The 25,614-nt window shown below is 51.0% G+C and overlaps 2 protein-coding genes across 10 annotated transcripts in view; both read left to right on the forward strand.

Moving 5' to 3' along the window:
- Positions 1-200: 200 nt before the first annotated feature.
- Positions 201-8,851, forward strand: LOC116789542 (motor neuron and pancreas homeobox protein 1-like). The gene is made up of 3 exons (XM_032693475.1): positions 201-636; positions 7,674-7,834; positions 8,356-8,851. Exons 1-3 carry the CDS (start codon positions 201-203, stop codon positions 8,668-8,670), a joined length of 912 nt encoding a protein of 303 aa, XP_032549366.1. The 3' UTR covers positions 8,671-8,851.
- A 2,993-nt stretch (positions 8,852-11,844) lies between these two features.
- CFAP65 (cilia and flagella associated protein 65) overlaps positions 11,845-25,614 on the forward strand; it is a 32,222-nt gene continuing 18,452 nt past the window's right edge. For 6 of the 9 annotated variants that reach the window (XR_004358116.1, XM_032693759.1, XM_032693761.1 and 3 more), the window contains exons 1-14: positions 11,845-11,946; positions 12,906-13,060; positions 13,755-13,857; positions 15,287-15,453; positions 16,548-16,747; positions 17,425-17,570; positions 18,654-18,876; positions 19,218-19,483; positions 20,696-20,896; positions 21,322-21,684; positions 22,500-22,637; positions 23,504-23,749; positions 24,167-24,391; positions 24,663-24,815. Coding sequence is in view for 8 of the 9 variants with exons in the window: in XM_032693759.1 (XP_032549650.1) it covers positions 11,872-11,946; positions 12,906-13,060; positions 13,755-13,857; positions 15,287-15,453; positions 16,548-16,747; positions 17,425-17,570; positions 18,654-18,876; positions 19,218-19,483; positions 20,696-20,896; positions 21,322-21,684; positions 22,500-22,637; positions 23,504-23,749; positions 24,167-24,391; positions 24,663-24,815 (2,661 nt within the window). In the remaining variant the exon portion in view is untranslated. Of the gene's footprint in view, positions 11,947-12,905; positions 13,061-13,754; positions 13,858-15,286; positions 15,498-16,547; positions 16,748-17,424; positions 17,571-18,653; positions 18,877-19,217; positions 19,484-20,695; positions 20,897-21,321; positions 21,685-22,499; positions 22,638-23,503; positions 23,750-24,166; positions 24,392-24,662; positions 24,816-25,614 lie in introns of those variants that run through there. The other 3 variants (XM_032693764.1, XM_032693766.1, XM_032693765.1) reach the window with 3 other exon arrangements.

Here is a 25,614-nt window from a genome sequence, read left to right on the forward strand (position 1 = left end):
CGGGCGAGCGAGTGCCCGGGAGGCGGAGCGGAGAGGAGGGTTGCCCTCGAGGGCAGCCGCGCTGAGCGCGGCGCGGCGGGGCCCCGCGGGTGGATGCCCGCCGGTGCCGGGGCTGGCCCGGGGCTGGCCGGCCGGGCTGTGCCCTGGCAGGGGAGCGGCGGGGCGCTCGGAGGCTCGACGGCTCCGCACGGGGTAGGGCTATGCACAAGCCCATGGAGAAGTCCCAAAACTTCCGCATCGAGGCGCTCCTGGCCGAAGAGCCGGCGCGGAGCGCCTCCCCGTCGGGGTTGAGCCCCCGGAGCCCCGCGGTGAGCCCTGGCCCCGCCGGGCGCTCCGATACCCCCTCACCGCGGGCGCCCCCGGCCGCCGGGCCGCTCCCCCCGGCCGGCTTCCTCCCCAAGCCTGGCTTGCTGCACCTCTCCGGCCCCGGGCTCGGCGCCCTGCCAGCCCTGTACCCGCCCGCCGTGTATCCACTCCCTACCATGGGGGGCCAGCACCCCGCTTTCGCCTACTCCGGCATCCCCCACCTGCCGCCGCCCGGCGCGGAGCACCTGAAGGCGGCCGTGGCCGGCTCCTTCCCGCTGGAGCACTGGATCCGAGCCGGGATGGTGGTGCCGAGGCTCTCCGACTTCCACGGTGAGTGACCGGGGACCGATTCTCCCGTCAGGCGGAACACGGCTCTCGCCCCTTCCAGCCCCCGAGAGTCTCCGCCAATACATCGCGGTGCAGGTCCCTTAGGGCACTGAGGACCGAGCTTTTCCAAACCCGCCCTTTCGAGGCTCCCCGGTCGTTCTGGTCGGGACCGCTATGCGGGGTTCTTTCAGTGCCTAGACCCACTCCCAGCCCGGCAGGGTTCGGGGTTCCACTGCTGGGGTAACATGACTCGCCGGAGGCTGCGGGGCCCCGGGAAACCCATCCGAAGGGCAAAGTCTCGCCTTATCCCGGCGCAGCGCTCCGGAACAGCCCGGAGGGGCACTGCCCGCGCCGCTGCCGGCAGAGCCGAACCGCTCCCAGGCCGAGCAAACCGCGCCGACCCCGCCTGCCAGCCCCGCATGGCCGCCGCGGGCTTGCTGGGCTCCGCCGTGGCGGGACGAAACGAAAGTAAAGAAGGGGCAGCCAGAACCTGGACTGGAAAACGAATAAATTCCGCCTGCTGTGGTTGGGAACGAACCCGCGGGATGCGCTGCCGGATTGGGCTCCCCTGCGGGAACGGTCAGGGGATCCGTGTTCTGCCCGCCGTCGCGCTCGGCTCGTGGGGTGAGGGGCCGGTGAGTCCATCGGCTGGCGGCAGCTGCGGGAGCCAGGGGGCCCGACAGTGTGCTCGGCTCTAGCCCTGCCCCGGTCCCTCCTGGTGGGTACGACCAGGGCTACAGGAAGCCGCTGTATCCTACATTGCAATGATGGGCCACGGGTGGGAAGGGTCCTGCAGGGCACGGACGGCACAAGACTTCAGGCTCTTGTCCCGTTGGGGATTGTCACTGGCATCCCTGGCAGTGTGACTTGGACTCTGCCCTGTGCTTGTGCTGATCAGAGCTCTGGTCAGCGCAAAGATGGTCCATAAACTAAGAGTGGCTGGTTAATAGCCCCCCGGTAGAGTATCCAGATTTATTGGCTGAATGTAGCATCTTAATAACTTGGGAGCCCATTTACAAAATAGTAGTAATAAAAAACAAGGCTGGAAAAGTAATTTAATTGATAAACTGGCTGAATGCATAATAGTACAAAAATGGAGAATTAACATGAAAGGTCCCATTTGTTGCTCCTTCCTCAAATGACTCCTGGACAGGTTAAAGGGAAGCAGACTGTTTTCTTCCCCATTCTGTTTCCCTTTCCCTGGACTTTAGGTTACGTACATTTGTGAATCTAGAGGTGTAGAATAAGCTTCTGGTGCTAAGGGCTGTGTGTGCTCTTCAAGCATGTCATTAAGACAAGAAGAAAGAAATCTCTATTTGTTAGGTGGTAAAACACCTTCCTGCTCTTCTGCAGAGGCCGCATTATCCTTGAAAGGTTTGGGTCTGTCGGTGTATCTCAGCATCCCGTGGCTTAATGCAGGGTTATGTTTCACCAGAGCGGGAACACACCACTGCATCTGCTCCTGTGGCCCTGAGTGCAGCTTCTGGCTGGGATAACGTAGAGGTATTTGTGCATCAGCCCTACTCCTCTCAAGTGCAGGTTCTGCTCTACAGCTGGTTATATCTAAAACATCACCAGAAGGAGAGAAATCCCAAATTATGGGCATGAGAACAGCTTGTGGAGGGAGGTTTTGGGCTGTGCAAAATGCGCTAGAACAGAATGGCAACGGATATCGTGGGAAGCACTGAAAAGGGCTCCTATGGAAGCTCAGAGGGAGGAAAAGCAATCTCTAACCCAAATATTACTTGACTGGGTTTTGGAGTAACCAAAACAATGTAGACACACAGGGGTGTAACAAGGATGGAGCAAAAGCTGACAAAGCTGTAGATTTTTAAGTCAGAGTGATCACTGCCTCAGTCCATATCCTTACTAAAATGTTTTTGCTCACAGTTCTGGGGAGCCCTTTGCAGTGGGAATGCTTTCTCTCCAGAATGTCCTGTTTAGTATTCCAGTGGTTCTTCTGCTGTGCAGGACAGAACCTCATCCATCTTCAGATCCTAGTTTCAGTCCATTGGGAACATCAGGATTCTCAGGTGTGTCCCCAGCCCTTGCTCTTGGTGGGCTCACTGAAGCTCTGAAATCTGGTTCCTTTGCCTTGTTCTTGTACTCACCAGTGCTGGCCCCAGCTGCATTTTATGGCTGTGTCTGGCCTCATACTGCCCAGTGTGCTGGTCATGGTGTAGGGACAGGGACAGGAAGGGGCACTTGCCTAGGATGTGCTGCTTCCATGGCCCTTCCTCATCTCTCTGAGAAGGGCAGTGGGCTGGGCTGTAGCCTCACACTGTTGGCACAGGGCTCCTGGGCTACCTGTAGTTTTATGGGAGTCCCTGTCCCACCACTCAGCCTAGACAGACAGAGTGACAGACCTGCCTGGCTGAAGTTTCCAGAGGGACTGAGTACAAGTGTCCACAGTGCTGGTGCCAGTCATGTTTAACGCTCTCATAGCAGTAAGAGATGAATCTGAAAGCTTCCTAGGACATGTTATGGATCATTCCAGAGGGAGATCACCCTTGTGACTTATTTATGGGGAATTCCAGGACATAATTCTGGAATAAATTCCTTCTTCAGCTGCATGTGTAGAGCAGTTTTGCAGGCACAGTCTAGTTTGGTCTCCTGGGTACAGTCAGGGTGGGGGAAGGAGCAGGATAGCCCATGAACTGAAGCCACAAGCTCTGTGGTTATGCATTGCACACATTCTCCCTGCTCTCACCTGTGTATGGGGAGGTAGGATGCCAGGGAGACAGTCTGAGATGGTATCCTTAGGAACCCGGCCTGGGCTTGGGTGCTGGGATTGCTCAGAGCAGTGCTCCTGCTGTGAGGCAAGCGGGTGCTGTGCTTCCCTCTCTGGCTTGTGGTGCAAAGCTGCATGCAGTGCCTGGCTGCCTCTGCTGCAATGCGGACTGAGAGGGTAGTGGGAAGGCCTGGGTGCAGGAGCAGGCATGCCCTTGCTGCAGATGTCAGGGATGCTGCCTGCCCAGGCTTTGCTGTTCCCAGCCTGGGTCCCTGTCCTATGGCTTTGAGCACCTCCTGAACTGCACAGAGGTAGCATTTGGCACCAGAGTGCTGTGCCTACCAGTTTTACTGGGAGCTGTGATTAATTTGCCAGTGTGGAAATGCAGCACAGCAGCACGAGCCAAGTGCAGAGATCCACCTCAGCCAAGAGCTGTAGGAGTGGGGAACAGTGACATACAGCTGTAGACTCCCAGAGCAAATGATCCCTGCTGGGGACCTGGTGCTTAGATGGCTTTCCTTGAACATAGCTTCCCTGCATTGCCTACTCAGGACCTTGATGGCCTGGAGCCCAATTCAGATCCTGCCCATGGTGGCAGAGAGCTTGTTGATGGGTTGTGCTGGGCTAGGAGAGGGGACAGGATAAGTCTTATCAAACGTCTTCAAAAATCAACGCCTTCCAAGGCTCACCAGGTGCACAGTGGTCTGGTGTCAGCAGGAAATACGTGCTGGGAAACAGCTGGCAAGCAGCAATCAAGGTTAAATTGTGGAGCAAGCAAGGGGCTAGTAGAGATAGGAAGTGCCCTTACACATGCTGCCCCACGGATAATGGCCGGAGCTGCTGACAGGCCAGGAGGAGCCTTTGGTGATGGCCCTGACGCTGATGAGACCACTTCTCTCCCTTCCAGCTCTGACATCTGGAGAAACACCTCCAAAGCAGTTAGGGTGCTAATTTCCTCTTCTTTATCTGCCAGCGCACAAAGTTAAGTGAACTATAGCTAAACAAACCAAATTAAAACCAAGTGAGTTAATATCAACCTAGGATTACTCTTGTTATCAAGTAGACGGAACTGTGTCAAATAAACCAACAATTTTTTATAAGCTTTATCTAATTATCCAGGAGGCAGCTGCCTTGTAGAGCTCCTGGCCTCAGACGGTATTCCCAGCCACAGGCCAAGCAATTTATTTACTGATACTTCAGCCAAATGCCAGGCACCCATCAAGGGGTCCAAGCCCTGCCAGGCTGAAGGGATGTTGAGACAAGTTCTGATCTTGGATACAGTGCTGGAAGAGATGGTTGAGCAGATAGTAAATCCTTTGGCAAGCAAAGGTATGATGCTGAGGCACTCAGTGGTCTTCTGGTAGGAACTGGATAAGGGGGAGAGCCTTTCCAAAGGGTTACTCTTTCTATGGGATGTTGGTTGTGATGCGGATGGGTTCATAGCTCAGCTGACACTGACTGGAGGAGGTAAGCCCTGTGGGGGATGCTTCCTGTGCATCCCTTGGAAGGATTCTGTCCATGTCAATGTGACAGCCTTCCATAGGACAGGAAGGGACAGGATTCCACAAAGCACACTGGCAGGACAAGCTGGAGCTACCAACAGCCACAAAGCATTGTCTCTTCTTTTTGTGAGAAACTAGAACCTACTTCATTCCCTATTTCATTTCAGTCTCCACTTCCTCCTTCTGCCTTTGCTCCTTCCCCAGTGAGAAACTGCAGACCCTCTTCCTGCATACTCTCCCTACACAAAGAAGCCAGAGCCCTTCAGGTAAGCTAACAGCAGAGCTGAGGCCAAAGATGTTGTTCATTCAGGTCCACGACGACCTGCTGCTGTGGGTGGCTGAAGGTCAGCTGTGTTGGTTTGGGTTTGCCCCACCTTGTCTGCAGGCCAAATCTTGAACAAGTCATAGTGGGGAGCACTGATGACGGATAATAATAGCTGCTGAAGGGTGTACTGTCAGAGGAGGCCACAGGTTAGGTGGCCAGCAACCTGTGCAGGCTGGCCTTTGGACTGGTGGTGGTGGCTTGAACTGTATGACAACACCAGAGAGGGGTTTAAGGGCTGGGTTTTTCTTTTCAGTACTGGAGCAGGAGGCACGGTGGGTTTCCAAGGAGGTCAAGGTCTGTACAATCTTTGTAATGGACACCACTGCACTGAGCCTGAATTGGACACTAAGAAGGAGAAATGGGGACTGGCAGACGGACCATACTCCAGCAGTCAGTCCCCTGCATTGGTAGTCATTTGGGTTATATCCCTTTTCGATTTATTTGACTTTTGGGCAAACTTTCTGTTCTTCTTTTCCCTGCTGGACCATGCAGTTCTTAGCACCTTACCTGGAGAAGAGTGAGTTGCTTGAGGGGGTGTTGTTAAAGCAAGCTGCCTTCCAGCCTCCTCTGAAGCTGGAAAGACCTGCACTGCTTTTGGGATAGATACTTCACTCCTTCCTACATATGGCTGTAGTCTGGCCACATACGACCTTGCAAGAGGGTGCACAGAGGAGCCTTTTGGGGTGGTCTGAAGGATTTCTGTGTTCCCCAAGACCAGGACTCAATGCCCTAGGAGCTAAGCCCTGGGCTCTCTGCTATGGAGTGGGGAGTTTAAACTGGGAATATGATATTTATTCACCCCTGGACCCTTCAGCTCCAAAAAGCAGAGTACTCCTGGATTACTGGATGCCAAGATGTGGGCACACCCTCTTCCCTTCTCTTTCCCCAAAACATTCTTTACAGACCATGCCCAGAAAGAGTAACTGCTCAGAGGGACCCTTACCTGACCCAGTATGGCCAGCCTGTGCAGTGCAGCCCCTACAATGGGGAGGGACTGGGGCATCAGGTGCTCCAGCCACCCTCCTGTCTCTGTCAGCAAAGGGGGCTTGCTGGGAGCCAGAGTCATTGGGCTGCTGGACACTGCCTGGGACTGCTTTGTGCCTCCCACCAACACAGACTGAATTAATTTCTTCTCTGGTTCTTTCTGATGCACCTCTGCCCTTTCCCTCATTGAGGAGCTGCAAAGCATGTTGGCTTGGGCTGCCCCATCCCTGCAGATGCTGGTTCCCATAACACCTCCTTTTCCTAGCCAAAGGGAGCCTTTGCAGGTCTGTTTGGTCCCATGTCTCCATTGAGGATTTGTGCAGCCAGAGCATCCACAGCCAGCCAGAGCCCAGACAGCTGCCGAACTCTGCAGAGCTGAGCAGTCTTTCATGTGACATTTGTATTTGTCCTGGAAATCCTTTGAGCCTCTCATTTGATTTTAGCCTTGAATATCTTTTGTATGCAAAATAATGCACTGCATGTGTGAGAGCCATTGGCACAGCCTGTCTCTGTTTAATCCCCAGTATAACTTCCCGGTAGCTGCAAGGTGCGTCCCACAGGCTGTCTCTCCTGGCACTGGGGGCTACAGGAACAGTAGGGGTTGTATCTGTCATGCTCTCACAAGGAGTTTGCACAGCCCCAGTCCAACCTGTGCTCTGTCTGATTGACCCATACCACCCAGCATCCAGCTACTTGGGATCAAACCTGGATTGTGATCAGTTAATGCCCCTTTCATAAATTCCTGCCTCATGCGTCACTGCTGCGTTTTTGAAGGGTATGGTGGACACCTCAGGAGATGGGCAGGTGGGATCAAAGCTGGAATCTGGGGAAGATAATAAGAATGCCCCATGCCCAGCAAAGCGGGTGAGCTGGAGTGGCCCTTGCCAGGCAGGGGCACAATGAGACCACAATGCTCCATCATATCCCCCTAGATGCATCAGCAGGGATATGCCAAGGACCTTTCCCATTAGTGGCCCCCCACGCTGCTCCAGCACTTTACTCCTGACTGCAAACCCCTGGGTTTGATTGCCGCTTCAGTGGTGGGAGAAGCAGTAAAAGCTGAACCCCGGGGGACAATAAAGCCATCGGAGAGGAGATAAGGAGGGATCAAACAGAGCGCAGCAGCCACCCCGTGCTGGACTCTCAAAGGTTTCTTTGTTCCCGCTGCCTCCTGGTTCAGTGCCACACTGCCTTCAAGGGCTGCGAGTGAGATAGCGGGGCTCTTGGGCAGCCCTGCTGCCGCAGCCCCTGGCAGTTGAGCTGCCACCTGTGCGGCCCAGCAATAAAAAAAGAGGATTAATTTCAGTCACAGGACTGATCCTAGTTGCACACTGAGGCCTGATAACGTATCTCACTGGTTCCTATCAGTCAGGCAATAAAGCCATTACTGGGATGGGAGATGACAGGAGACACCTTCCTCCTCATCCCAGGTTTGCTGAGGGGATGTCCCCCTCTTGCTCTTCTGTCTCCTGACTCCCACTTACTGTCTGCTCCACAGCTGCCCCACAGTCTGGCTTGATGGGGAAGTGCCGCCGGCCTCGCACAGCCTTCACCAGCCAACAGCTCCTGGAGCTGGAGAACCAGTTCAAGCTGAATAAGTACTTGTCCAGGCCCAAGCGTTTTGAGGTGGCCACGTCGCTGATGCTCACTGAGACACAGGTATCTTGGTCCTGGGGAGATGGAGCATAGCACTATGCAGCTGTATATGAGGGAAGTCAATGTCATGGGCAATGCTGATACCATCAGCCCCGCACCCCAATGCTCCCATCAGTGCCCTTTCCAGGGCATCTCCTGCAGAGACCTGCCTGGTGGGTTCTAGGCTCTTCTCTTTTGAAGGGCACTCCAGAATACTGCTCTTTTTACCCATCACCCCCAACTTGGGTTTCAGAGCCTTCCCATCCCTCAGCATGCTGTGGGAGGGGGCTTTTTGTGAGGCTAAAATGAAAATGTCCCTGTGCATGTCCTTGGCCATCCTGTGGAGGCCAGATGGAGGGAAGGCAGCAATCCCCCAGTATTCCTGTCCCCATGACAACTTCAGTCTCTTTGCACAGACCCGCAGCACCACAGAATGCCCTACAGCAGAGAGGCTTTGGGGGGACCCTCCATGCAGAGAAGGTGAGGGGGTGGGGACAGAATGGGGGGGGGACACACTCTCTCCTCTGGGGGCTTTCCTTTTGCAGGTGAAGATCTGGTTCCAGAACCGCCGCATGAAGTGGAAACGGAGCCGCAAAGCCAAGGAGCAGGGGGCTCAGGCAGAGGCTGACAAGCAACGAGGGCTCAGCAAAACCTGTGAGAAGCTGCTGCCCAGCGAGCCTCAGGGACAAGCTGCCGAAAGCCCCGAGTTCATGGGGCACAGGCCTGACTCAGGCTTCCTGCGCTGCAGCACTGCCGAGCTGAACTACGGCCCCGATTCCTCCTGCTCAGGGGGCGAGGAAGAGGAAGAGGAGGAGAATGAAATGGGTGCCACAGAGAGGAAGATCAGCTCTGTGTTGTGAAAGACGAATGGAGCCAGCCAGGGAGAGGGGCTGGGCTGTGGTGTGGGGGTTCTCTTTGCTGGCAGACACAGACTGTGCCTGGGTAGAGCAGGGGGGTGCAGGGCACCTGCCCCCCTTTAACTTATGTGTATTTGGATCCTATTTAACTCGTAAATATTCCTCTGTGTGTATCTGGAGGAGTCCCCACATCCCTCCTTTATAAAGATGTTATCTGGATGCTTGTGCTTTTCCTTAGGGGATGGGAGGCCCTGCCCCACTCCTGCTACTCTGCTGTCCTGCCAGGGTCCCTGGGGGAAAGTGTGGGGAGAGCAAACTTGCACAGCTGGCAGCCTGCTGGTACAGGTGGAAGAGAGAGACCGTGGACCCTTCTTTGACTGCACTGCCACTTCCTTGCAGATCTGACAGTGCTTGGAGCAACACATCCCTGTGTGGTGGTGCCAGCTGCCCTTCCCCTTGGTGAATGAAAGGCTGGGAAGGAGGATTCCCAGGTTGCCTGCCAGCCTGCCTTGCCTCCTCCTGCACTGGTAGAATTCCTGGTGGGGTTTGCACTTTGCAGAACAAAATATATCTGTCCCATGAAGCAAAGCTCTCAGTCCCTTTCTGGGCTCGTTCCATGATGCTCTTGGAATGCTGCTTGATCTGACTGGGCTCAAATTAACCCCTGGTGGTAGATGACAACCGACACCCTCTACCACCTCCCTAGAAGCACTAGGGTTAAGCACCGACTCCCCGTAACTAAGCAGGCTGCACTTGGCCGCAGAGGATGCTGGAGGGTCCTGGCAGACACTATAGACCTCCTATGCCTCCTGCACACTTAATTGGGTCTCCCCTTAGGGTGCTGAGGTAGCCGTGAAGGCAGGGGGCCTGAGGGGCAGCCTTACTTCACCACTGTGGTGCACGTAGTGCTGCAGGAGCGTGGCAGACTGGACTGGGCTGTCCCATTCCTGGACAGACCACGATGTCTCTCCTGTCCCACATCCTGCTGTCCTCTCCTCTCTTCTCCCTGTCCCTACCTAGGGGTGGCAGGGAGGGCTGCTTGCTCTGGGACCTGCGGTGGGGGTGGGAATTGCCGAGGGGCAACATTTTCCGTGGAATCCCGGGTCACCTTTGGCAGACGGTCAGTGATGGATGGGACAGGTAAGCATTGGTGCCCTGCTGTCACACCTTGCAGGGCTGGGAAAAGCCTGGCAGCAACTGGGGGGCAGTACCCTGGGCAAAGGGGCAGATGCGATGCTTTTGAAACAGAAGGATGGACCAGGGAAGCAGAGGATGGGAGAGAGAAGTATGGACACGGATGGATGGATGGACGGACGGATGGATGGATGGATGGACGGACGGACCTGTGTGGGGAGACAGTGACCCGCAGTGGCTGCTGGCAGCTCAGCAGCTTCCCCCTGGATGCATGACATCCTCGGTGCCCAGATCTCCTGTCCTCAAGCAATCCATCATAGGGCACGGTAGGGCCCCACTGCTCATGCGGAAGGTGTCCAGACCCTCGGCGCTGCCCTGTGGGAAGCTCTGGTTCTGGGGAGGCTGCAGCACTTGCTCCAAGGGGGCAGATATGAGCCAGAGTGGGAGCCAGGTGCCAGGAGCCTGTGATGGTTGGTGTAACATGGAGCAGGAGAGAAAATAATGTGGGAAAGGAGGAAAAAAAGGGCAGGAAAGGAGAAGGAGAGAGGGAAGTATGAAAGGATGGTACCCATTCCTCTGATTCCCTGCCATTGCCCTGTGAGGACAGCAGACCAGGAGAGACCCATTGCCCAAGGGTAGCTGTGCCCAATACCAGCAGGCATGTAGGACTGGGCACAGAGATGCTGGGAGATTCCAGCCCATGGCTGCAGGAGCCTCAGGGCCAAAGAAATCTACCACCTGATGTGCAACCTGGTCCTTGTTCAGTGGGGGACCAGAGAGGACCACAGGATGGAGCTGGGCACACAGGTGCAGTGGTGACAGGGGTGGTAGAGGCATAGAAGAAAAGGCAAGTAGGAAAGCAACAAAAAATGAAGTGCCAGGAAGGAGGAGGGGAGCTGAAGGCATGTCACAGACTTAAAACGTTCACCTTGATGGGCTATGACAGGTTTAATTTCCAGAGTACAATCATTAAAGTGATGGATGGGAAGCGTTCATCTCACGCTTGGCACACTCACGCCTTCTGTGGCTGCAGGAGGGTTTGTTTTGTTGCTGTTATTTATGAGTTTTTTTCTGCAGGAGCCAGGCACTCATCAGTGCTGGGGGGACAGAGGAGGGGACACGATTGATGCAGAAGGAGTTGGGGTGCTGATTTATGGCTGCTTAGCTGGATGACTCATGTTGTAAACACGGACAAATGCCATTAAAGCTGCATCTCCCTCCTGCCTCTGTCCTGGCACCCTCTCTGTGCTGCGGGATGTGGCCAGCCCTGTTTTACACCATACTGCTGCCTGTGCACCCTGAAGGGGCTATCTGTCCCTCCCCATCGGGAAAACGAGGGTCCCATCTCCTTGAGGGTCATCCAGGGCACTGGGAAGATGTAGGACTGTCCTATTGTGGTGGTGGTGCCCCATGGGAATGATACCTGGGATACCTGATAGGGCTGTGCAGCCAGGGCTTCCCAACCTGTTTGCTCGTCTCGGCCCCACAACTTCTTTTGACAATGATCACAACTTGTTACTTGTGTCACCAATGCTTCAAGGAACTCAGGGTGTCCTGGCCCCATTAAGGTGCCACCTCATCCCCTATGGCAGCACTCTCCAGCCTGTTGCACACCATGCCCCCTTGCCCACAGTCTCCTCACCCACCCATCCCGCACACCCACGTACTTCAGAGCCCCCCATTTGCTGGCTCAGCTTTGCACTGTCTCCCTCCCCTGCACCCCTCCTGGGAGAGAGCCCGGGGCTCTCTCCCACACTCCTGCAACTCCCAACTCCTGCAACGCCTGCACTCCTCCGTCTGCCACCCGCATCCCTCCATCTCCCTGTCCCTGGACTCTCCATCTTCCCCTGCTCCCCATCTCCCCGCTGGACCCCCGAGAACTTCTGACCTGCCCCCTCGCCCCCTCCGTCTGCCCCCGATCCCCCGCTGCTCCCGCCCTCTCTCTGCCCCGCTCTCCGTGTCCCTCCGCCGCCCCCTGGCGGCCGCCGCAACCCGCGCGGATTGACCCGAGGCGGCCGCCGTCGTCGCTCCGGGAGCGTCCTGTCTCCATGGCAACGCGGGCCTGCCCACATGGCGCTGAGCGGCCGGGACCGGTCCGGGACGGTGCCCGAGGCGCCCCGAGCTCCCGGTGCTTCAGGGAGCCGGGTAGGGCTCAGGGGAGTTGGGCTAGCCGTGCGGGCCCCGGGGGACGGCGGTGGCTCGCGACCCGGGCTCCGCTCCCCGCTCCGGGGCAAGGCGGGGTGATAAAGGAGCGGGCGGTGCCCTAGGGAACTGGGCAGCGGTCGCTGTGGGGAACACGGCCCTGCCATAGTCATCCATACGGGGGTTTAGTGAGCCAGACCAGGCTACAAAGCAGGGCTTTGATATACTGGGCTCTGTGAGCCAATAGTGGGCAGGGCTGGGCTGGGTTCGGCTCGGCTCGGCTCGGCTCGGCTCGGCTCGTCTCTGCTCTCCCCTCCCCTCCCCGAGGAGAGCCCTGCCGCAGGGGCTAAGATGTGAGTCATGACCACTAGGTCATGGGGACGACGTGGTTTGTGGAGAGGGCTGCACTCACCTGACAAAATGGGGACACAAAGGGGCACGTTGCAGCAGCCCCTACAGGGAAGAGGCTCAGTGACACCCTGAGCCAGAGGAGGGGGCATTGGGTCTCTGGGAGCGCTCAGCTCTTGGCAAAAAAGGCTCTCTGGGTGCAGAAGCAGCATATGTGAGGACTTTTTCCTCTTGTTTCTCAGATGCTTGCTCAGCGGCATGGCAAGCCCCAGAACTCTGACTTTTCTGAAGAAGTTCTGTAGCTATGACAGGAAGGTGAACGGAGGATCAAAGGGTGCTTATTGTCGTGGGTGGATTGTCAGGCAGGCAGGGAGAGGAGAGAAGCAGAAAAACGTTTAGCCTTTGCTTCCCTCGTTCATCACCCCGTTTAGTATCTGCTGTTTGGGCTGTGGCCAGGAGGTGTCCCCTCTGGACTCCTGAACCAGGTCTTTTGGTGACTCCTGGAGTTTTGCCGCAGGGTGGCTCCTTTCGTCCTTATCCAGTCAGAAACCTTTAGCATAGAGAAACAGCTGTTTGAGTGATTTCTCCTCCCTTCCCAATTACTATTCCCTAAGGTGTCTGCAAGACAGGCAAAGAAGAAGAAATGCATATTCTGGGGCATTGAGGTGGCTGAAACACTCATTTGGCATGGCTGGGAACTTGGACAAGAGGTGATCAGACACCTTACCTTGAAAAATGTTCATGAGAAAACCCAGAAGCTGAGCTACAGGTGCGTGGGAAGTTTGTTTGTCCTTTGTACTCCTCATGCTCTCGCTGCATCTTCATCCCTCCTGCTGTATCAATTACATCAGCAGTTTTTCTCAGACTCACCTTCCCCCTCTCCCCTTGAGTGCTGTGCTGGAGACAGTGTGTGCACACTTATGTAGCAGGACAGAAACCTCCTAATTCAGAAACACAGCCCTTGTTCCTGGCAGAAGTGTGTTAAATGAAATGCCTTTTTTTAAATTCTGTTTTGCTGATACTTCTGTCTGTGAGGCGTTTCCAGTCTAGTGAGATTTTAATTGTGGATGTATGCCAGCCAGTCACCAGTGTGTCCTAAAACCCTTGCTCCCGGGAGTCCCACTGGATATTGAGCCACTCCAGCACTCCCTATGACCCTCTCTGCTCTGAAACTCAAATGTGTCTGCCCAATGTGTTTTGCTCATACTGCATGGCCTGAAAACGTAAAATACTGTTCAAGGATAGGGTAGGTACTTAGAGCTGGGAATGGGTTTTCAGGACACCTGGGTTCTGTCCCTCTTTCTACTGCTGTGCTACCAAGGTATCCTTGGGGTCAGGTGTGTAAAGTGCCTCTAAACTGTGGGGTCTGGAGGTTTTGTTTATTTGTTCTCTTTTCTGCTGTCTAACTGAAGAACAGCTGTATGCCCTCAGACAAAATCTCTTGTTTTGATATTGTTATCTAGGTGTCCTCCCACGCCATTCTTCTTCACTGTTTTTCCGCAGCCGATTACTCTCAGCCCTGGAATGTCCATAACTCTGCCCATTGTTTTCCGGCCCAGTGAAAAGGTAAAGCACTAATGTCATAACTGCTCCCAGTGCTCAGGCTGTCTTCCAGGTGAGCAGTGGGCCTCTGCCTCTTGTGTACTTTCTGATTTTTCACTTGAATGAATCAGTCCTTGGGGAACATTCTAACATAGGAAGAGTGGCCAGAGTGACCTTCCTGCTCTCTGCACATCTTCATCACCGGAGAGAGCCCTAATCTTGATTTATCTACAGAGTTTGCCCCTGGTTATGAGAGGGATCCTCACAAAAAGTATTCCCAGTTTTTCATGTTCTGCTTCTGGCCATGAGATCAATAAGATGAAGTGCTTGAACTGGCCACACCTGGTTTGATACCAGGGAACCTCGGTTGTATGGTTTTAGTGCAGAACCTTGGGTTGAGGGACTCTTTGCTTTACTACAGGAGACCCAAAGCCCGTACAATAAAGGGCTACTGGTTTTCCATAAGGGACATGTCAAAGGCCTCCCTTTTTCTGGATGGGGATGGGTTTCTTTATGCTTTATTTTTAACAGCAATGATTCTTTTTACCCAGTCTCTTTTCTTGCTTTTCAACTTGTTTGTAGTATCTGTCTTGTCTCTGAGTGTTGATCTCTGACTCTTGTCAACAGCTGTGTGTCTTTGATGTGGATCTCTGTCCTAGCCATAGAGCATTATTATTGGACAGATTCCCAGTACCCTGCTCTCAGTATCATGATTTTTTGATGACTGTTCAGTGTCCCCTTTATGAAATAAGCTACTGGCCTTGTTCCATTTTCAGTGGATAGTTGGTCTGCGGAACATCAGTCACTAAAGCAGGAGGCTGCCTTTCTTAGAGTGAGCAAGGACTGTGTGTGCTGCAGTGCCCAAGGTCGCTCCTTACCTGGATAGGTGGTACTCAGGAGGGGTGACAAATGGGAAGCATGGAAAACCGGTATCTTGCTATTCCTTCTATCTTAGCTGCTTAGCAGATGTCCTGGGGCTATTTGTACACAGTGCTGTCAACACTGCATCTTTAAGTTGTGCATTATCTGCTTGGGTTTCCAGCTGACAAAGCATTTAATCAAAGACTAATATGTCTGTGCTTGTGGAGCTCAAAGAAAGGTTGTACGTGCTTCGGTTCAGCTGAATTGGGATCTTGAAAATACTGAGAGAAATCCATCTGCATTGAAACAAATCAGGTGAAACAAATGTGGCCTTCAACTGCTCTCCCTGAGAGTGTTTGTGTGTTCCCTGACAGAGTTAGGAGTATGCCTGAGTACCTTCCACACTACCTGCCTTTTCCAAATGATTCATATGCTCTCTGTCCTGCACAGAGGCTTCCGCTGGTGTCTCTATTGCTGACATTTTTTCCCTAACACCTGCAGAGGTGAAGGTGATGGGTATTCACGGGTGGAGCTGCAGTACCTGCAAGGTGGAGTCCTTCTAACTGCTGTCTCCCCTTGCTTTTCTGTGCAGAGAGAGTATGAAGACAGCATCTGCTTTGTGAAAGCTGAGGGTGAGTTCTCTGTTACCCTGCGTGCTGTGCTTCCACGCCTCCGTGTGTCCTTCCCGGCTGCTCTTCAGTTGCCTGTCTGTGCTGTCCACAGTGTCACGGAGACAACATTCCCTGTGCGCAATGTTGGGTGAGTGAGATGTGACTGAGCAGACATTCCTTCTGTTTTGCCAGGTATTTTGCTACCCTCTTGGACTCTCCATTAAATGCAGCTCGTTCCAGTTGTTGTTAGATCTGCTAGCTGCCTTAACAGGCAGCAAAACTCTGCTTCCTCTGAGGTCCTGGCAGAAAAAGCAGCAGAATGGTAGTACAGGTCACTGTGGGCTCATCTGGGCATCTCATATCCATCTGTTTCCATCACATGCCAAGAACCATTTGTGCCCAGGAACTAGGTGGGGACCAGCACAGTGTCCCACTGAGAATTTCCCACATTCAAAGGAGAGGCCTGGGCTTCCAGTTAATTAAAGACAGCCTTCCCAGCATGAGCAGGGAGAGATGAGCAACCAGCTGGAAACATTTTAGTAATTTAGGAGCAAAGATGCTCCCAGTTATCAAGGAGTCTTAGTAAGGGAAGGACAGTAAATGAAGCAGTACTGTAGAAAGGAATGTAGTGAAGTTCCCAGGCAAGGAGGGGTGTACAGCCATTTCAAGTGATTCATTCTCCACTTAGAGAAATAATTTGTACCGACTGAGAGGTCCAGGGTGTTGGAGGATGTGAATGATAACTAACACACAGCTTGGAATCAATAAAATAGAAAAAGCTGATGGCATATCATGTTCTTTGCGGAAGTCAAACAAGCAAAGTGAGTTCTGGAGAGCTGAATGAGGTATTAGGGGAATAACTCAATCCTTTCTTCCCACCTGGGTGTATAACAGAGGAACAAATGTTCATTTGGAATTAAGTAGCAGCAAATTTAGATACAGGAAAAGTGAATACTAATTCCAGAGCACATGATGAAGCTGAAAAATTTCACAGCCATTAGTAAAGTTCTTAGACATAATAGCTAAGATTCATTAAAGTGTGAATAGAAGATTTGCAGAGACTAGAGACGAAGTTCTTCTCAGCATTACATATTTGTCCAGATGCATTAGAGATTCTGCCATTCAGCATTGGTTGCTTCACATCCTAATTGAATAACCCATTGGGAAAGGCTCATTCTATGCATGATTGCACTGGCAGCAAACGATCCATTCGTCTGCTTAAAATGTATCTCCATTTCCTAGTGATCTCTTTACCACATTTGCCTGGAAGACACCAAGTCCTTTCTGCATGATTCCTGACCATGGCACGCTGAAACCGGGTGCTGAGTGCATGATCAAGGTGGTCTTCCAACCCAAAGTGGCTGGGGTTCATGATGGGGCAGCCACATGCTGGTTTGGAGATCAAGAGAAACAAAAGAGGATAATCCAGCTAAAAGCCATAGGTGAGTCTTTCTTGCATTTAACACTCAAAGAAATATGTATCACCCCTAATTGTGGAATAGCATTCCACAGAGATACAGGGAGGGCCTGCACTCTAAGGCTGTGCCACTTTTGGCTCAACCCATTGATGAGCAAGTGAGGCCCATGGTTTGAAAGTGGCCTGTGAAATTCTCTAATGTACTTTTGCCAATTTGGAAGTGTTATCTGAAGGGACAGAGTGTCCAATATGTCTTGTGGCATGCTTTGGCCAAAACAGCATTTCTGAGGCCTGCTTAAGTTGACAAAGGGAAAGAAATAAGAGGATTTCACTGGAAAAAACCTCCACGAACTCCTGGCTTTGTCTGCACTCAGTGTCTTGTCTGTCCCTGCTAGATAGAGAGGCAGAGGGAAATTTCTAAAGCTTTCTGGATGCAAGATAAAATAAGCAATGGTTTCATTAGCAAGTCCTTGCCTGAAGTGCCTTGTTGTGGCCACTGACAAAAAAAAGATGTGATTCTGAGTTAAGTGAATTAGGGCTGGAAGGGAGCTTATTTGGTGCAAACCAGGGCCAACTTTGAAGGTAGATCCAACTTCAGAGTAATCTGAGGTTCTTCAGAGGCTTGTCCAGTTGAGTGTTGAATATCAAAGGATGGAGATTCCATCTCTCTTTCCTAATCCAGTATACTATTCTCTTCAACAGCCAAGTACCCCTATCTCCGTGTGCACGTGACAGGGAAGGAGTATGAAGGTGTACAGCCTGGAAAGTTTCAGGATGTCCTGTGCTTTGGATCAGTGCCAGTGGGGACAACTGTGGAAAAGTGTGTAGAAATCTTCAACCTGTCTGTGGTATGTGGAGAGGGAGATTGACTTCTCGTGAGAAGCTGGCATGCTGACACATTTCTGTGGCACATGTGGTCTTGTCTCCCTTAATGCTGTGAAAGTAACCTAAGTTTGAATGTGAATGAAACAGAGATGATGAGCCTTCCCCTACCAACAAGGCTGTTCACCCTTGCTTTCCAACTACAGTGCTAAAAACATAGCCATTTGCAGCATGGTATTGCAGTTCCCACCTGCTTCTCACTGTGCTTGGTCCAGATCAGGCAGCCACCACTGTCCTTTGCATCCTGCAGGTCTCCTGCTCGCTCTGGACAAGCCCGTCAGTCCTCTGTGGCAGTCTCAAATTGGTGTGCATATGTCCCAGGCAGGTGATGGATCTTCTGCTGCCTTCAGTGGACTGTAGCCCAGTGAATTGTTCTAAAAGTCAGAAGGGCTGTATTTGAGCACCTTGTTACCTGTGCCAGCTCAGCCCATCCCAGCCCCTTAAATGATGGATGTACTCACAGACTGCTGACATGGATGACAGCAGTGCTCCCTCCCCAGGCTCTGCAACTCAGGAGTGGCAAAGACACACTTGTTTGTTGTACTGTTATTATTTGCACTGCAGTGATGCTCAGCATCACCAGGCAAGGATCAGGACCTTCTTTTAAGGGGCTTGAGGAAGGTGTCAGATCACTGGCTTTTCTTTTTTTTTTTTTGTGAAAAGAAGATCCCTGGACAGGGTGGAACTGTGGATGGAGGGAAATAAGTTATTTACCTTCCTGTTCCAATGGTCACAGCAGTCACTTAGGCTACTTTAGCCCCTGAGGACACCTTGAGTCATCCTTCTCCCTACCAGGAGGGGTACTCCAACCCCAGAGATCAGAGTTTTGCTGTAGCCCACTGACTTCTGAGAGTATTGTGGGAGTTTGCTGCCGCCAGTTCTCCATCAGGGCAGAAGTTTGCTGCACAGGATTTCTGTGCTGTCCTTGGTGTTCTTGTTGGTGTTCAGCTCTGCTGAAAACTGCAGTTCTTACTTGATTAGTGCCCTGAGTTCAGAGCCATCCTGGCTCATGTTGGCCCTTTGGTAACCTGTCTCTCTTCTACTTGCAGGTTGACGCACCATGTAGGATAAAGCGAGCAAAAGATCCTCTGCTTTGTGATTATGTTTTCTCCTGTAATGTGTCCCATGGCGTTGTTCCTGCCAAAGGGAAGCTGGTCTTGTGCATACAGTTTCAGCCTCAAGTAGTAGGAGAGCACAGTACTAACTATTTCACTATCACATCTGCTGGATGCCTCCTGGAGACTGTTCTGAAGGTGGTTGGCTCATGTAAAGGTACCAGAGTGAAAGACTTCCCTATTTCTCCCTGCCATCTTCTTACCACTGCAGGGAGAGGGTTAATGCTTGGGGAAGGACTAGGAACTATCATAGCCCACAGTCACAGGCTTACCTTCTGCTGGGATCCTGGCTGTCCCTGGTGTACTGTCTGGGGTTTACACCTGCTTGAGACAGATGTTTGACTGTTTTAAGTGAATGTCCAGCTGTTTGCTAGGGTTGGTGTGCTGGCTGTTGAGGTGATCTGGTTTGGGAAGATCAGTTAGGTGCAGCAGTGGCTTGTGACATGTTGACAGAAACAGCTGTGACAAGTCCAGGATATGTCTTGCATGTTGTGCTAGGTCCTTTGGTGTCCCTGGACCAATATTCTGTGGACTTTGAATGGATCAATCTTGGAGAAAGTTTGATGCAGACACTGAAAATCAGCAACATGTCAGATGTCCCAGCCTATTACCAGTTTGATATTGATTGCAAAGGAAGCGTCTTCTCCTTGGATCGCCCTTGTGGAGTCTTGGAGGGCACAACAACACTAACGCTGAAGGTGACCTTTCGACCTACTCACCCGATGACCTATCACCGCAGAGTCGCGTGCCTTGTCCACCATCAGGTATGGGAGGCAAAGGGTGGTTTCATTGCTGTGATACTTTAGAAGGATCTTCCACTGTAATCCAACAGGGCTGGCCTCTCTCACTTAGTAACCCCTGAAAATCTCTTCCCCCTGCATTTTCATTGATACCTATCATGGAATCATTAAGATTGGAAAAGACCTCTAAGATAATTGAATCCAACCATTAACCCAGCACTGCCAAGTTCGTCACTAACCATATCCCCAGGTGCCACATCTACATGTCTTTTAAATACCTCCAGGGATGTTGACTCAACTACTTCCCTGGACAGCTTCACAGTGCTTGACAACCATTTTAGTGAAGAAATTTTTCCCAATATCCAATCTAAACCTCCCCGAGCATAACTTAAATTCGTCTCCTCTTGTCCTATTACTTCTTAACTTGGGAGAAGAGACAAACTCCCACCTGGCTACAACCTCCCTTCAGGTAGTTGTAGTGAGCCTTCTTTTCTCCAGGCTAAACACCCCCAGCTCCCTCAGTCACTCCTCATAAGACTCCAAACCCTTTACCAGCTTCGCTGCCCTTCTCTGGACACACTCCAGATCCTCAATGTTTTTCTTGTAGTGAGGGGCCCAAAACTGAACACAGTATTCAAGGCATACTCTCACAAGTGCCAAGTACAGGGGGATGATCATTTCCCTAGTCTTGCTGGCCATGCTATTTCTGATACAAGCCAGGATGCCATTGGCCTTCTTGGCCACCTGGGCACACTGCTGGCTCATGATCAGCCAACTGTCAACCATCACCCGCAGGTCCTTTTCTGATGAACAGCTTTCCAAGCACTCTGTCCCAAGCCTGTAGTTCTGCCTGGGGTTGTTGTGACCCAAGTGCAGGACCTGTGCTCTTGTTGAGTGGAATCCCCCTGGTGCAGATTCCTACCAGCAATAGGATGTGGCAGACAGTCAGTAATGCCTATGGGTGGGGTGAGGTGCATCTTCAGTGGCTTCTGTCCATTTAGGGCTCTGAGTTAAATTTAGCTGCACAGCTGTGCACTGAGTGCCTTCAATTTTCACTCCAGTTTCGAGAAAGTTCTTGTGTCACAAAAAGACATAAAGTAAGTGGCAGCCTAGCATTGCAAATGCTAAGCCTTTCCCAGGCATGGTTTTGGAAGTGAGGTACTGGCATGGTGTAACTTTCAAAGCAATCGCAGAAGGACAGTTTATTTCGTATTATTCTTGCTGGTGTTTTCCCAGGAGCCCATGTATGTGGACTTTTTTGGTACCTGCCATTCAGGCACAGCTAAGCCAACCACCCTTCAGGCAAGCCACCTCTCCTCATACCGAACCAACATGGTGAGGGGACTGACCTTCTATCCCCCTGATATCCTGAGTGTGATGCTAAAGGATGGGAAGTTGCAGATGGATGGAAAGGGAGCCCTCATGCTGCCCCCTGAGGTATGAGCTGCCCTCACTGGAATCTAAGACATTCACAGCTGTTCACTGCATATGCTGGGTTTCTGTTGCACAGGAGACAGATGTAGAAGGACTTGCAGGTGCCAGACTGATTTCTTTAGTATCTCTGCTGTTAATGTTCCCAGCACACACCAACACTATCTTTTTCAGCTGGATTTTACCCCAGTTCAGCCACTGCCTTCTGGATTTAACTCAATCACAAGTTTGTCTTTGGTTCATGTAGTTTTAGATTGAGGACTGGCTTACAAACAGGAGCCTCCCTGAATCCTAAACTTTGAGCTGTTCAGGAAACTGTTACTGAAGTGTATCTTGCTTTCCCTCTTGCTCATGAAGGCAGTCAGGACTGTAGCGTCTGGTGTCTCCCACAGGTACACTTCTGCTCACACTGAGGTATTTCCATCCTGTAGATCTCTCAAGACAAGCCTCCCGAGGAATACTTTGAACCCAACTCCATGACTGAATATTTCTGTGATGGTGTAAGAAGTGATCTCGCCTCGTTTCCCACTCATGTTAGTGTCAGCCCCAGGGAGTATGATTTTGGTTGCTGTGTACCACCTCACAGGGCAGAACCTCTTCCTCTCTATGTGACCAACCACACCAAAGGAAACATCATTGTTTCCTGGACTCCAAGCCATGGCAGTGCCTTCCTAGTGCACCCTGAAGTCTGTGACATCCCACCTCTGAAGACTTCAGCCTTCCGTGTCCTTTTCAAGCCCACTCAGGTCAACAGTCTCTATGCAGCAGAGCTAGAAGGTTTTGCCTTCTACAAGGTTAGTAGAAATTACTTAGACCAGAGAGGACCTAGTAAGCAATTGTTTCCAGAATAAAGGCTTTTGAGGGAGTTTAAATTCAATTGAAACCCTTAATTTTGAATTTGACAAACTATCATCTTTATTAACTCCTTTGGCTCCTGCTTTGATACAGTAGTGGGTTAAAATTTCTCCTTCACCTGTGTCTTGGCAAAGAAGTGAGAGAAGCAAGGACAGCCCATGCATGTGGACAGGTACACTTGCTCTTACCCCCGTGAACATGAAGCAATGTACACCTCCTTGAAGGAGCAATTACTGTGAATTACTGCACTATTAGTGTAGATGAGAGCCTATACAAGGATGATTATCATGGTCTGGGTAATGGACAGTAAATTGGTTTTTTTGTCTGGCCCTCCACAAGTAAACCTGCTGAGGGCACTGTATATTACTGCAGCCTCTTCTTCCAAATGGCATATGATTCATGCCACACAAGTCTGCAGTTACGGGAGTTTTAGCACCTAGAAATATCCTGGTAGGTGAAACTTAACATTTGCAAGTCTCTCAAACTGCACTAGAGTGTCTATAGATGTTTATTCCTAAAGCAACTCTTGTAATATCACAGAACAGCTTGGATATATCCTTCTGCTTGAAAGTTACTCACTGGTCTTTTGTTCCTCATCTGGCACTGGTTAGTCCTTCTTCCCTGAAAAAGTAAATTCCTTAGCCCCAGGGATGTCATTGAACAAATAGCTGCTTGCAATGGTACATACACTTGAAGGCACTTTGCTACACTCCCTTCCTGCACACACTCTATGCTGTCCCTTGCATGTCTGCAGGTGATGAGACACTACACCAATGTTGAGAATGATGCCACCATCTGTCCGTCATGGTGCCTGACTGTGAAGCTGAGAGCACACACGTATGAAGCAGGACGGGAACACTTCATTCCACGGTATATCTTGGATGTCCCCAAGGTGTGTAACTGATTGACATTTGGGTATTTGCAGAGACACTTAGTCTGAAGTCTTTACTTTCTCTTCCATTGCACCATCCTCAGATGTGATTTTGGTGGTTTCTCATGGTGTGGAGATTCCTGCTTTGGTACAGAAGTAGGATGTTCTTTTTCCTGCATTAGCTTCCCAGCCTCCAGCATGTCAGGTTGCGCTGAGCATCTCATTAGCTCTGAGAGGAAAGCTTTTGGAATCTCGTTCCTTTCTGTTTAAGTGAACATAGGCACTAACAAGGGTGTTTAGTTCCCTCCCAGGAGCATCAAGTACTCTGCATGCACTTAGGCAAACACAGAATCCACACTTAAGGAAGAGAAGTGGTTGCAAGGTAGAATGGAAGTATTCTTCACACTTCCTGCTGTTTCTGTAGCACAATAAAGTATTGTTCATATGAGGTAAAGTGATATCTGATCCTAGGAAGCAAGAATAGTCTTGAGAACCTCTTAGAAAATCTCCTCAGCTAATCCAGGACATGCAGCCTGATATGTATGAATTGGAGCAAATTCCAGCCTGCTGGAATTCTTGATCCAGGAGGTTGGTCTCCATGCAGAAACGAGCAAGCAGCTTTCTTACTAAATGAACATAAAGCATTCCATAAAGGAAAGTAGCTTCACTGGTCTCATGAGCATATGAAAGATGAGGGCCATTGTGGGAAGGAAAAAGCCCATATTTTTTATACCCTTGGGTGGTTTCATTTCTTTCCTTGAAAAGAAGTGTTACGTAGACTCAGGGTAGTGCTTGTTGGAACCTGGAATTCAATATCATGAAAGCTTTTTCTTTAAACTGGTTTTCTAAATCCAGCGAAAACAACCCTTCTTGCTTGTCTCCACCAGACTTTTCCTCCTGTGGTTCCTGACACTGATACCTACTGCAGCATGCTGCTGTTGAACACGAGCACCTCTTTGATGACTTTCAGTGTGAACCAAACTGCCTGCCCCTCTGTTTTGGTCAAGCCCAGCTCAGGACACATCATTCCAGGAGGCCACCAGATTTTCTTTCTCTCCACTCACCCAGTCAACACAGTCTCACAGCAGCATATCCTGCCTTTAGAGCTGAACTCTTATCCTGAATACACCAAGGTAGGGCAAGGGAAGTGGAAGATGGTGAGCAAAGTTTTATTCCTTTGTAGTCTTCCCTTTTCACAGTGACTTGCACTATGATGCCTATTATATCTCCTAATGGTTAGTTTGGATTTTTCTCTTTGGAAATAGGAATGAAAGAATATTTTCAACACTTAATTGTGGGATCAGCACTGTATAAAGAAGGTGCTTGTGGTGCCAGACATCCTGTAGCCCTTATTCCCTTGCATTTCCATCTGCTGGAATGCACCATATTATGCTCAGGGCCCTACTTCACAGCACAACTAAAGGACTTCCCCTCTCCTTCAGATCCTGTTTGTTCTCATTTCTTGGAAGGAGCAACATCTTTGCAAGGTCCCTTCAGAGGTAGCTGAAACTTCTAGCTAATGTCTGTTACCTTTCCCCTTAATCCCACAGGAGATTTCTCTCCAGAGTTGTGGGGAGTCCCTTCTTTTGCAGTTAGAAGGTGATGGAAATCTATACTTCAAGCCTCTCTACGTAGGGACCTCCTCTACACGAATGTACACCATAAAAAACTGCACAAGGCTACCCATGATTTTCACATGGAAGATACCTCAGTCTGACAGTAAGATCCTGTCTGTCAGCCCCACTGCAGGGATCCTCCAGCCCTATGAAGCCATGGTAAGTTTAAGGTCTACCAAAGTTGTACTTTGCTCTCTACAATACAGCCACAGCCTGACTTTGAATATCTGAATGTGCATTCCCAACATGAGTCTTTGACACAGATGGAGGTGGTGGATGATTGAAGGGAGAGTGTCTCCAGAGTTGTCTGTAAAGAATTAGGTTAGCTGTAATGGAGGAAGGGACTGTGCATTGAATGCAACTGTTGAGGTGTTTGGGTTTGTCTCTGGTCTGGAGCTCCTGTGAGCACTCTCTTCTCTTCTGATTGCAGGCTCAGGCATGGACTTTTACTCCGGATGAGGAGACCAAGTATCTGCTACAAGCTATGGTGTTCGTGAGGTGGAAAATCTCAGATCCTGTGTCTCCCGAAAGTGTCTGTTATGCCTTACGGGTTGTTGGAAAGGGGGCACGGGGCACCATCAGGGTAAGGAGCTGGGGCCCACTGGGTAGTAGGAGGGGTACTAGGGTGGGATGGGGATCTTTGACTTTCCCTGTTTGTGCAATCTGTGCTGGAGGCAATCAATAAAGATTCACAGCAAAATTCCCAGACAGTGCTTTCAGTGTAGAAAACAGAACTAATTCTAGTGGCCTAATGGCAACAGCATATTGTAAATGTCCTGCCAGTTCAAATGTGACCTTCCCAAATCCTCTGGGATTGCTCTCAAATCCTCTGTTTCAGACTGAACCAAACAAGCCGTTTGGCTCCTTGGGAATCATGGTTCTCTCCTCTGTTCTGTCTGCTCTCCTCCGTTTCTTCTGCCATTAGTCTGATTTTTAAGTGCAGTGGACCTTTTCAAGTGGTATAGCCAGTACACATCCACCTGGCTTTCCTCCTATTATCTGCAGATTGGTGCAGCCACCTTCATTTTCAGTCAAGCTTCTTAAGCAACCAGAGGTAAATAAAATAATACTTTGTAAGTCATTGCCCCGTGTCAACCACGTTGGACAGATAGGTGATAATGTGTTAGAGGTACCTAGTCAATATAAATTGTATGTGAGTGCACAACTATCCAAAAGAGAGGGGGACTCAATGCAGTCATGAAGGGGCCAGCAAACATCTCTCAGCCCTTGACCCAAGTGCAGCTGACCAGCTAGTCTCCTCACAGCCCTAAATATACTACATCCTACCCAGCAAGCAGCCTAAATAATGGTAGGAGAAAGCATTTACAGGAAGGATTGAGCCCCTTGCAGGCCCGTAACAATGCCTTAACTGCTCTCCAACT

This window comes from Chiroxiphia lanceolata, chromosome 7 (assembly GCF_009829145.1).
Source record: "Chiroxiphia lanceolata isolate bChiLan1 chromosome 7, bChiLan1.pri, whole genome shotgun sequence".
In the NCBI taxonomy this organism is placed as follows: domain Eukaryota; kingdom Metazoa; phylum Chordata; class Aves; order Passeriformes; family Pipridae; genus Chiroxiphia; species Chiroxiphia lanceolata.

What these genes read in the sequence shown, in the direction of transcription:
- LOC116789542 (XM_032693475.1), top strand. Translation starts at nt 201, where the DNA reads ATGCACAAGCCCATGGAGAAGTCCCAAAACTTCCGCATCGAGGCGCTC. An exon ending in GAGGCTCTCCGACTTCCACG is followed by an intron (nt 637 to 7,673) that starts GTGAGTGACCGG and finishes TCTGCTCCACAG; the next exon opens with CTGCCCCACAGTCTGGCTTG. An exon ending in TGATGCTCACTGAGACACAG is followed by an intron (nt 7,835 to 8,355) that starts GTATCTTGGTCC and finishes TTCCTTTTGCAG; the next exon opens with GTGAAGATCTGGTTCCAGAA.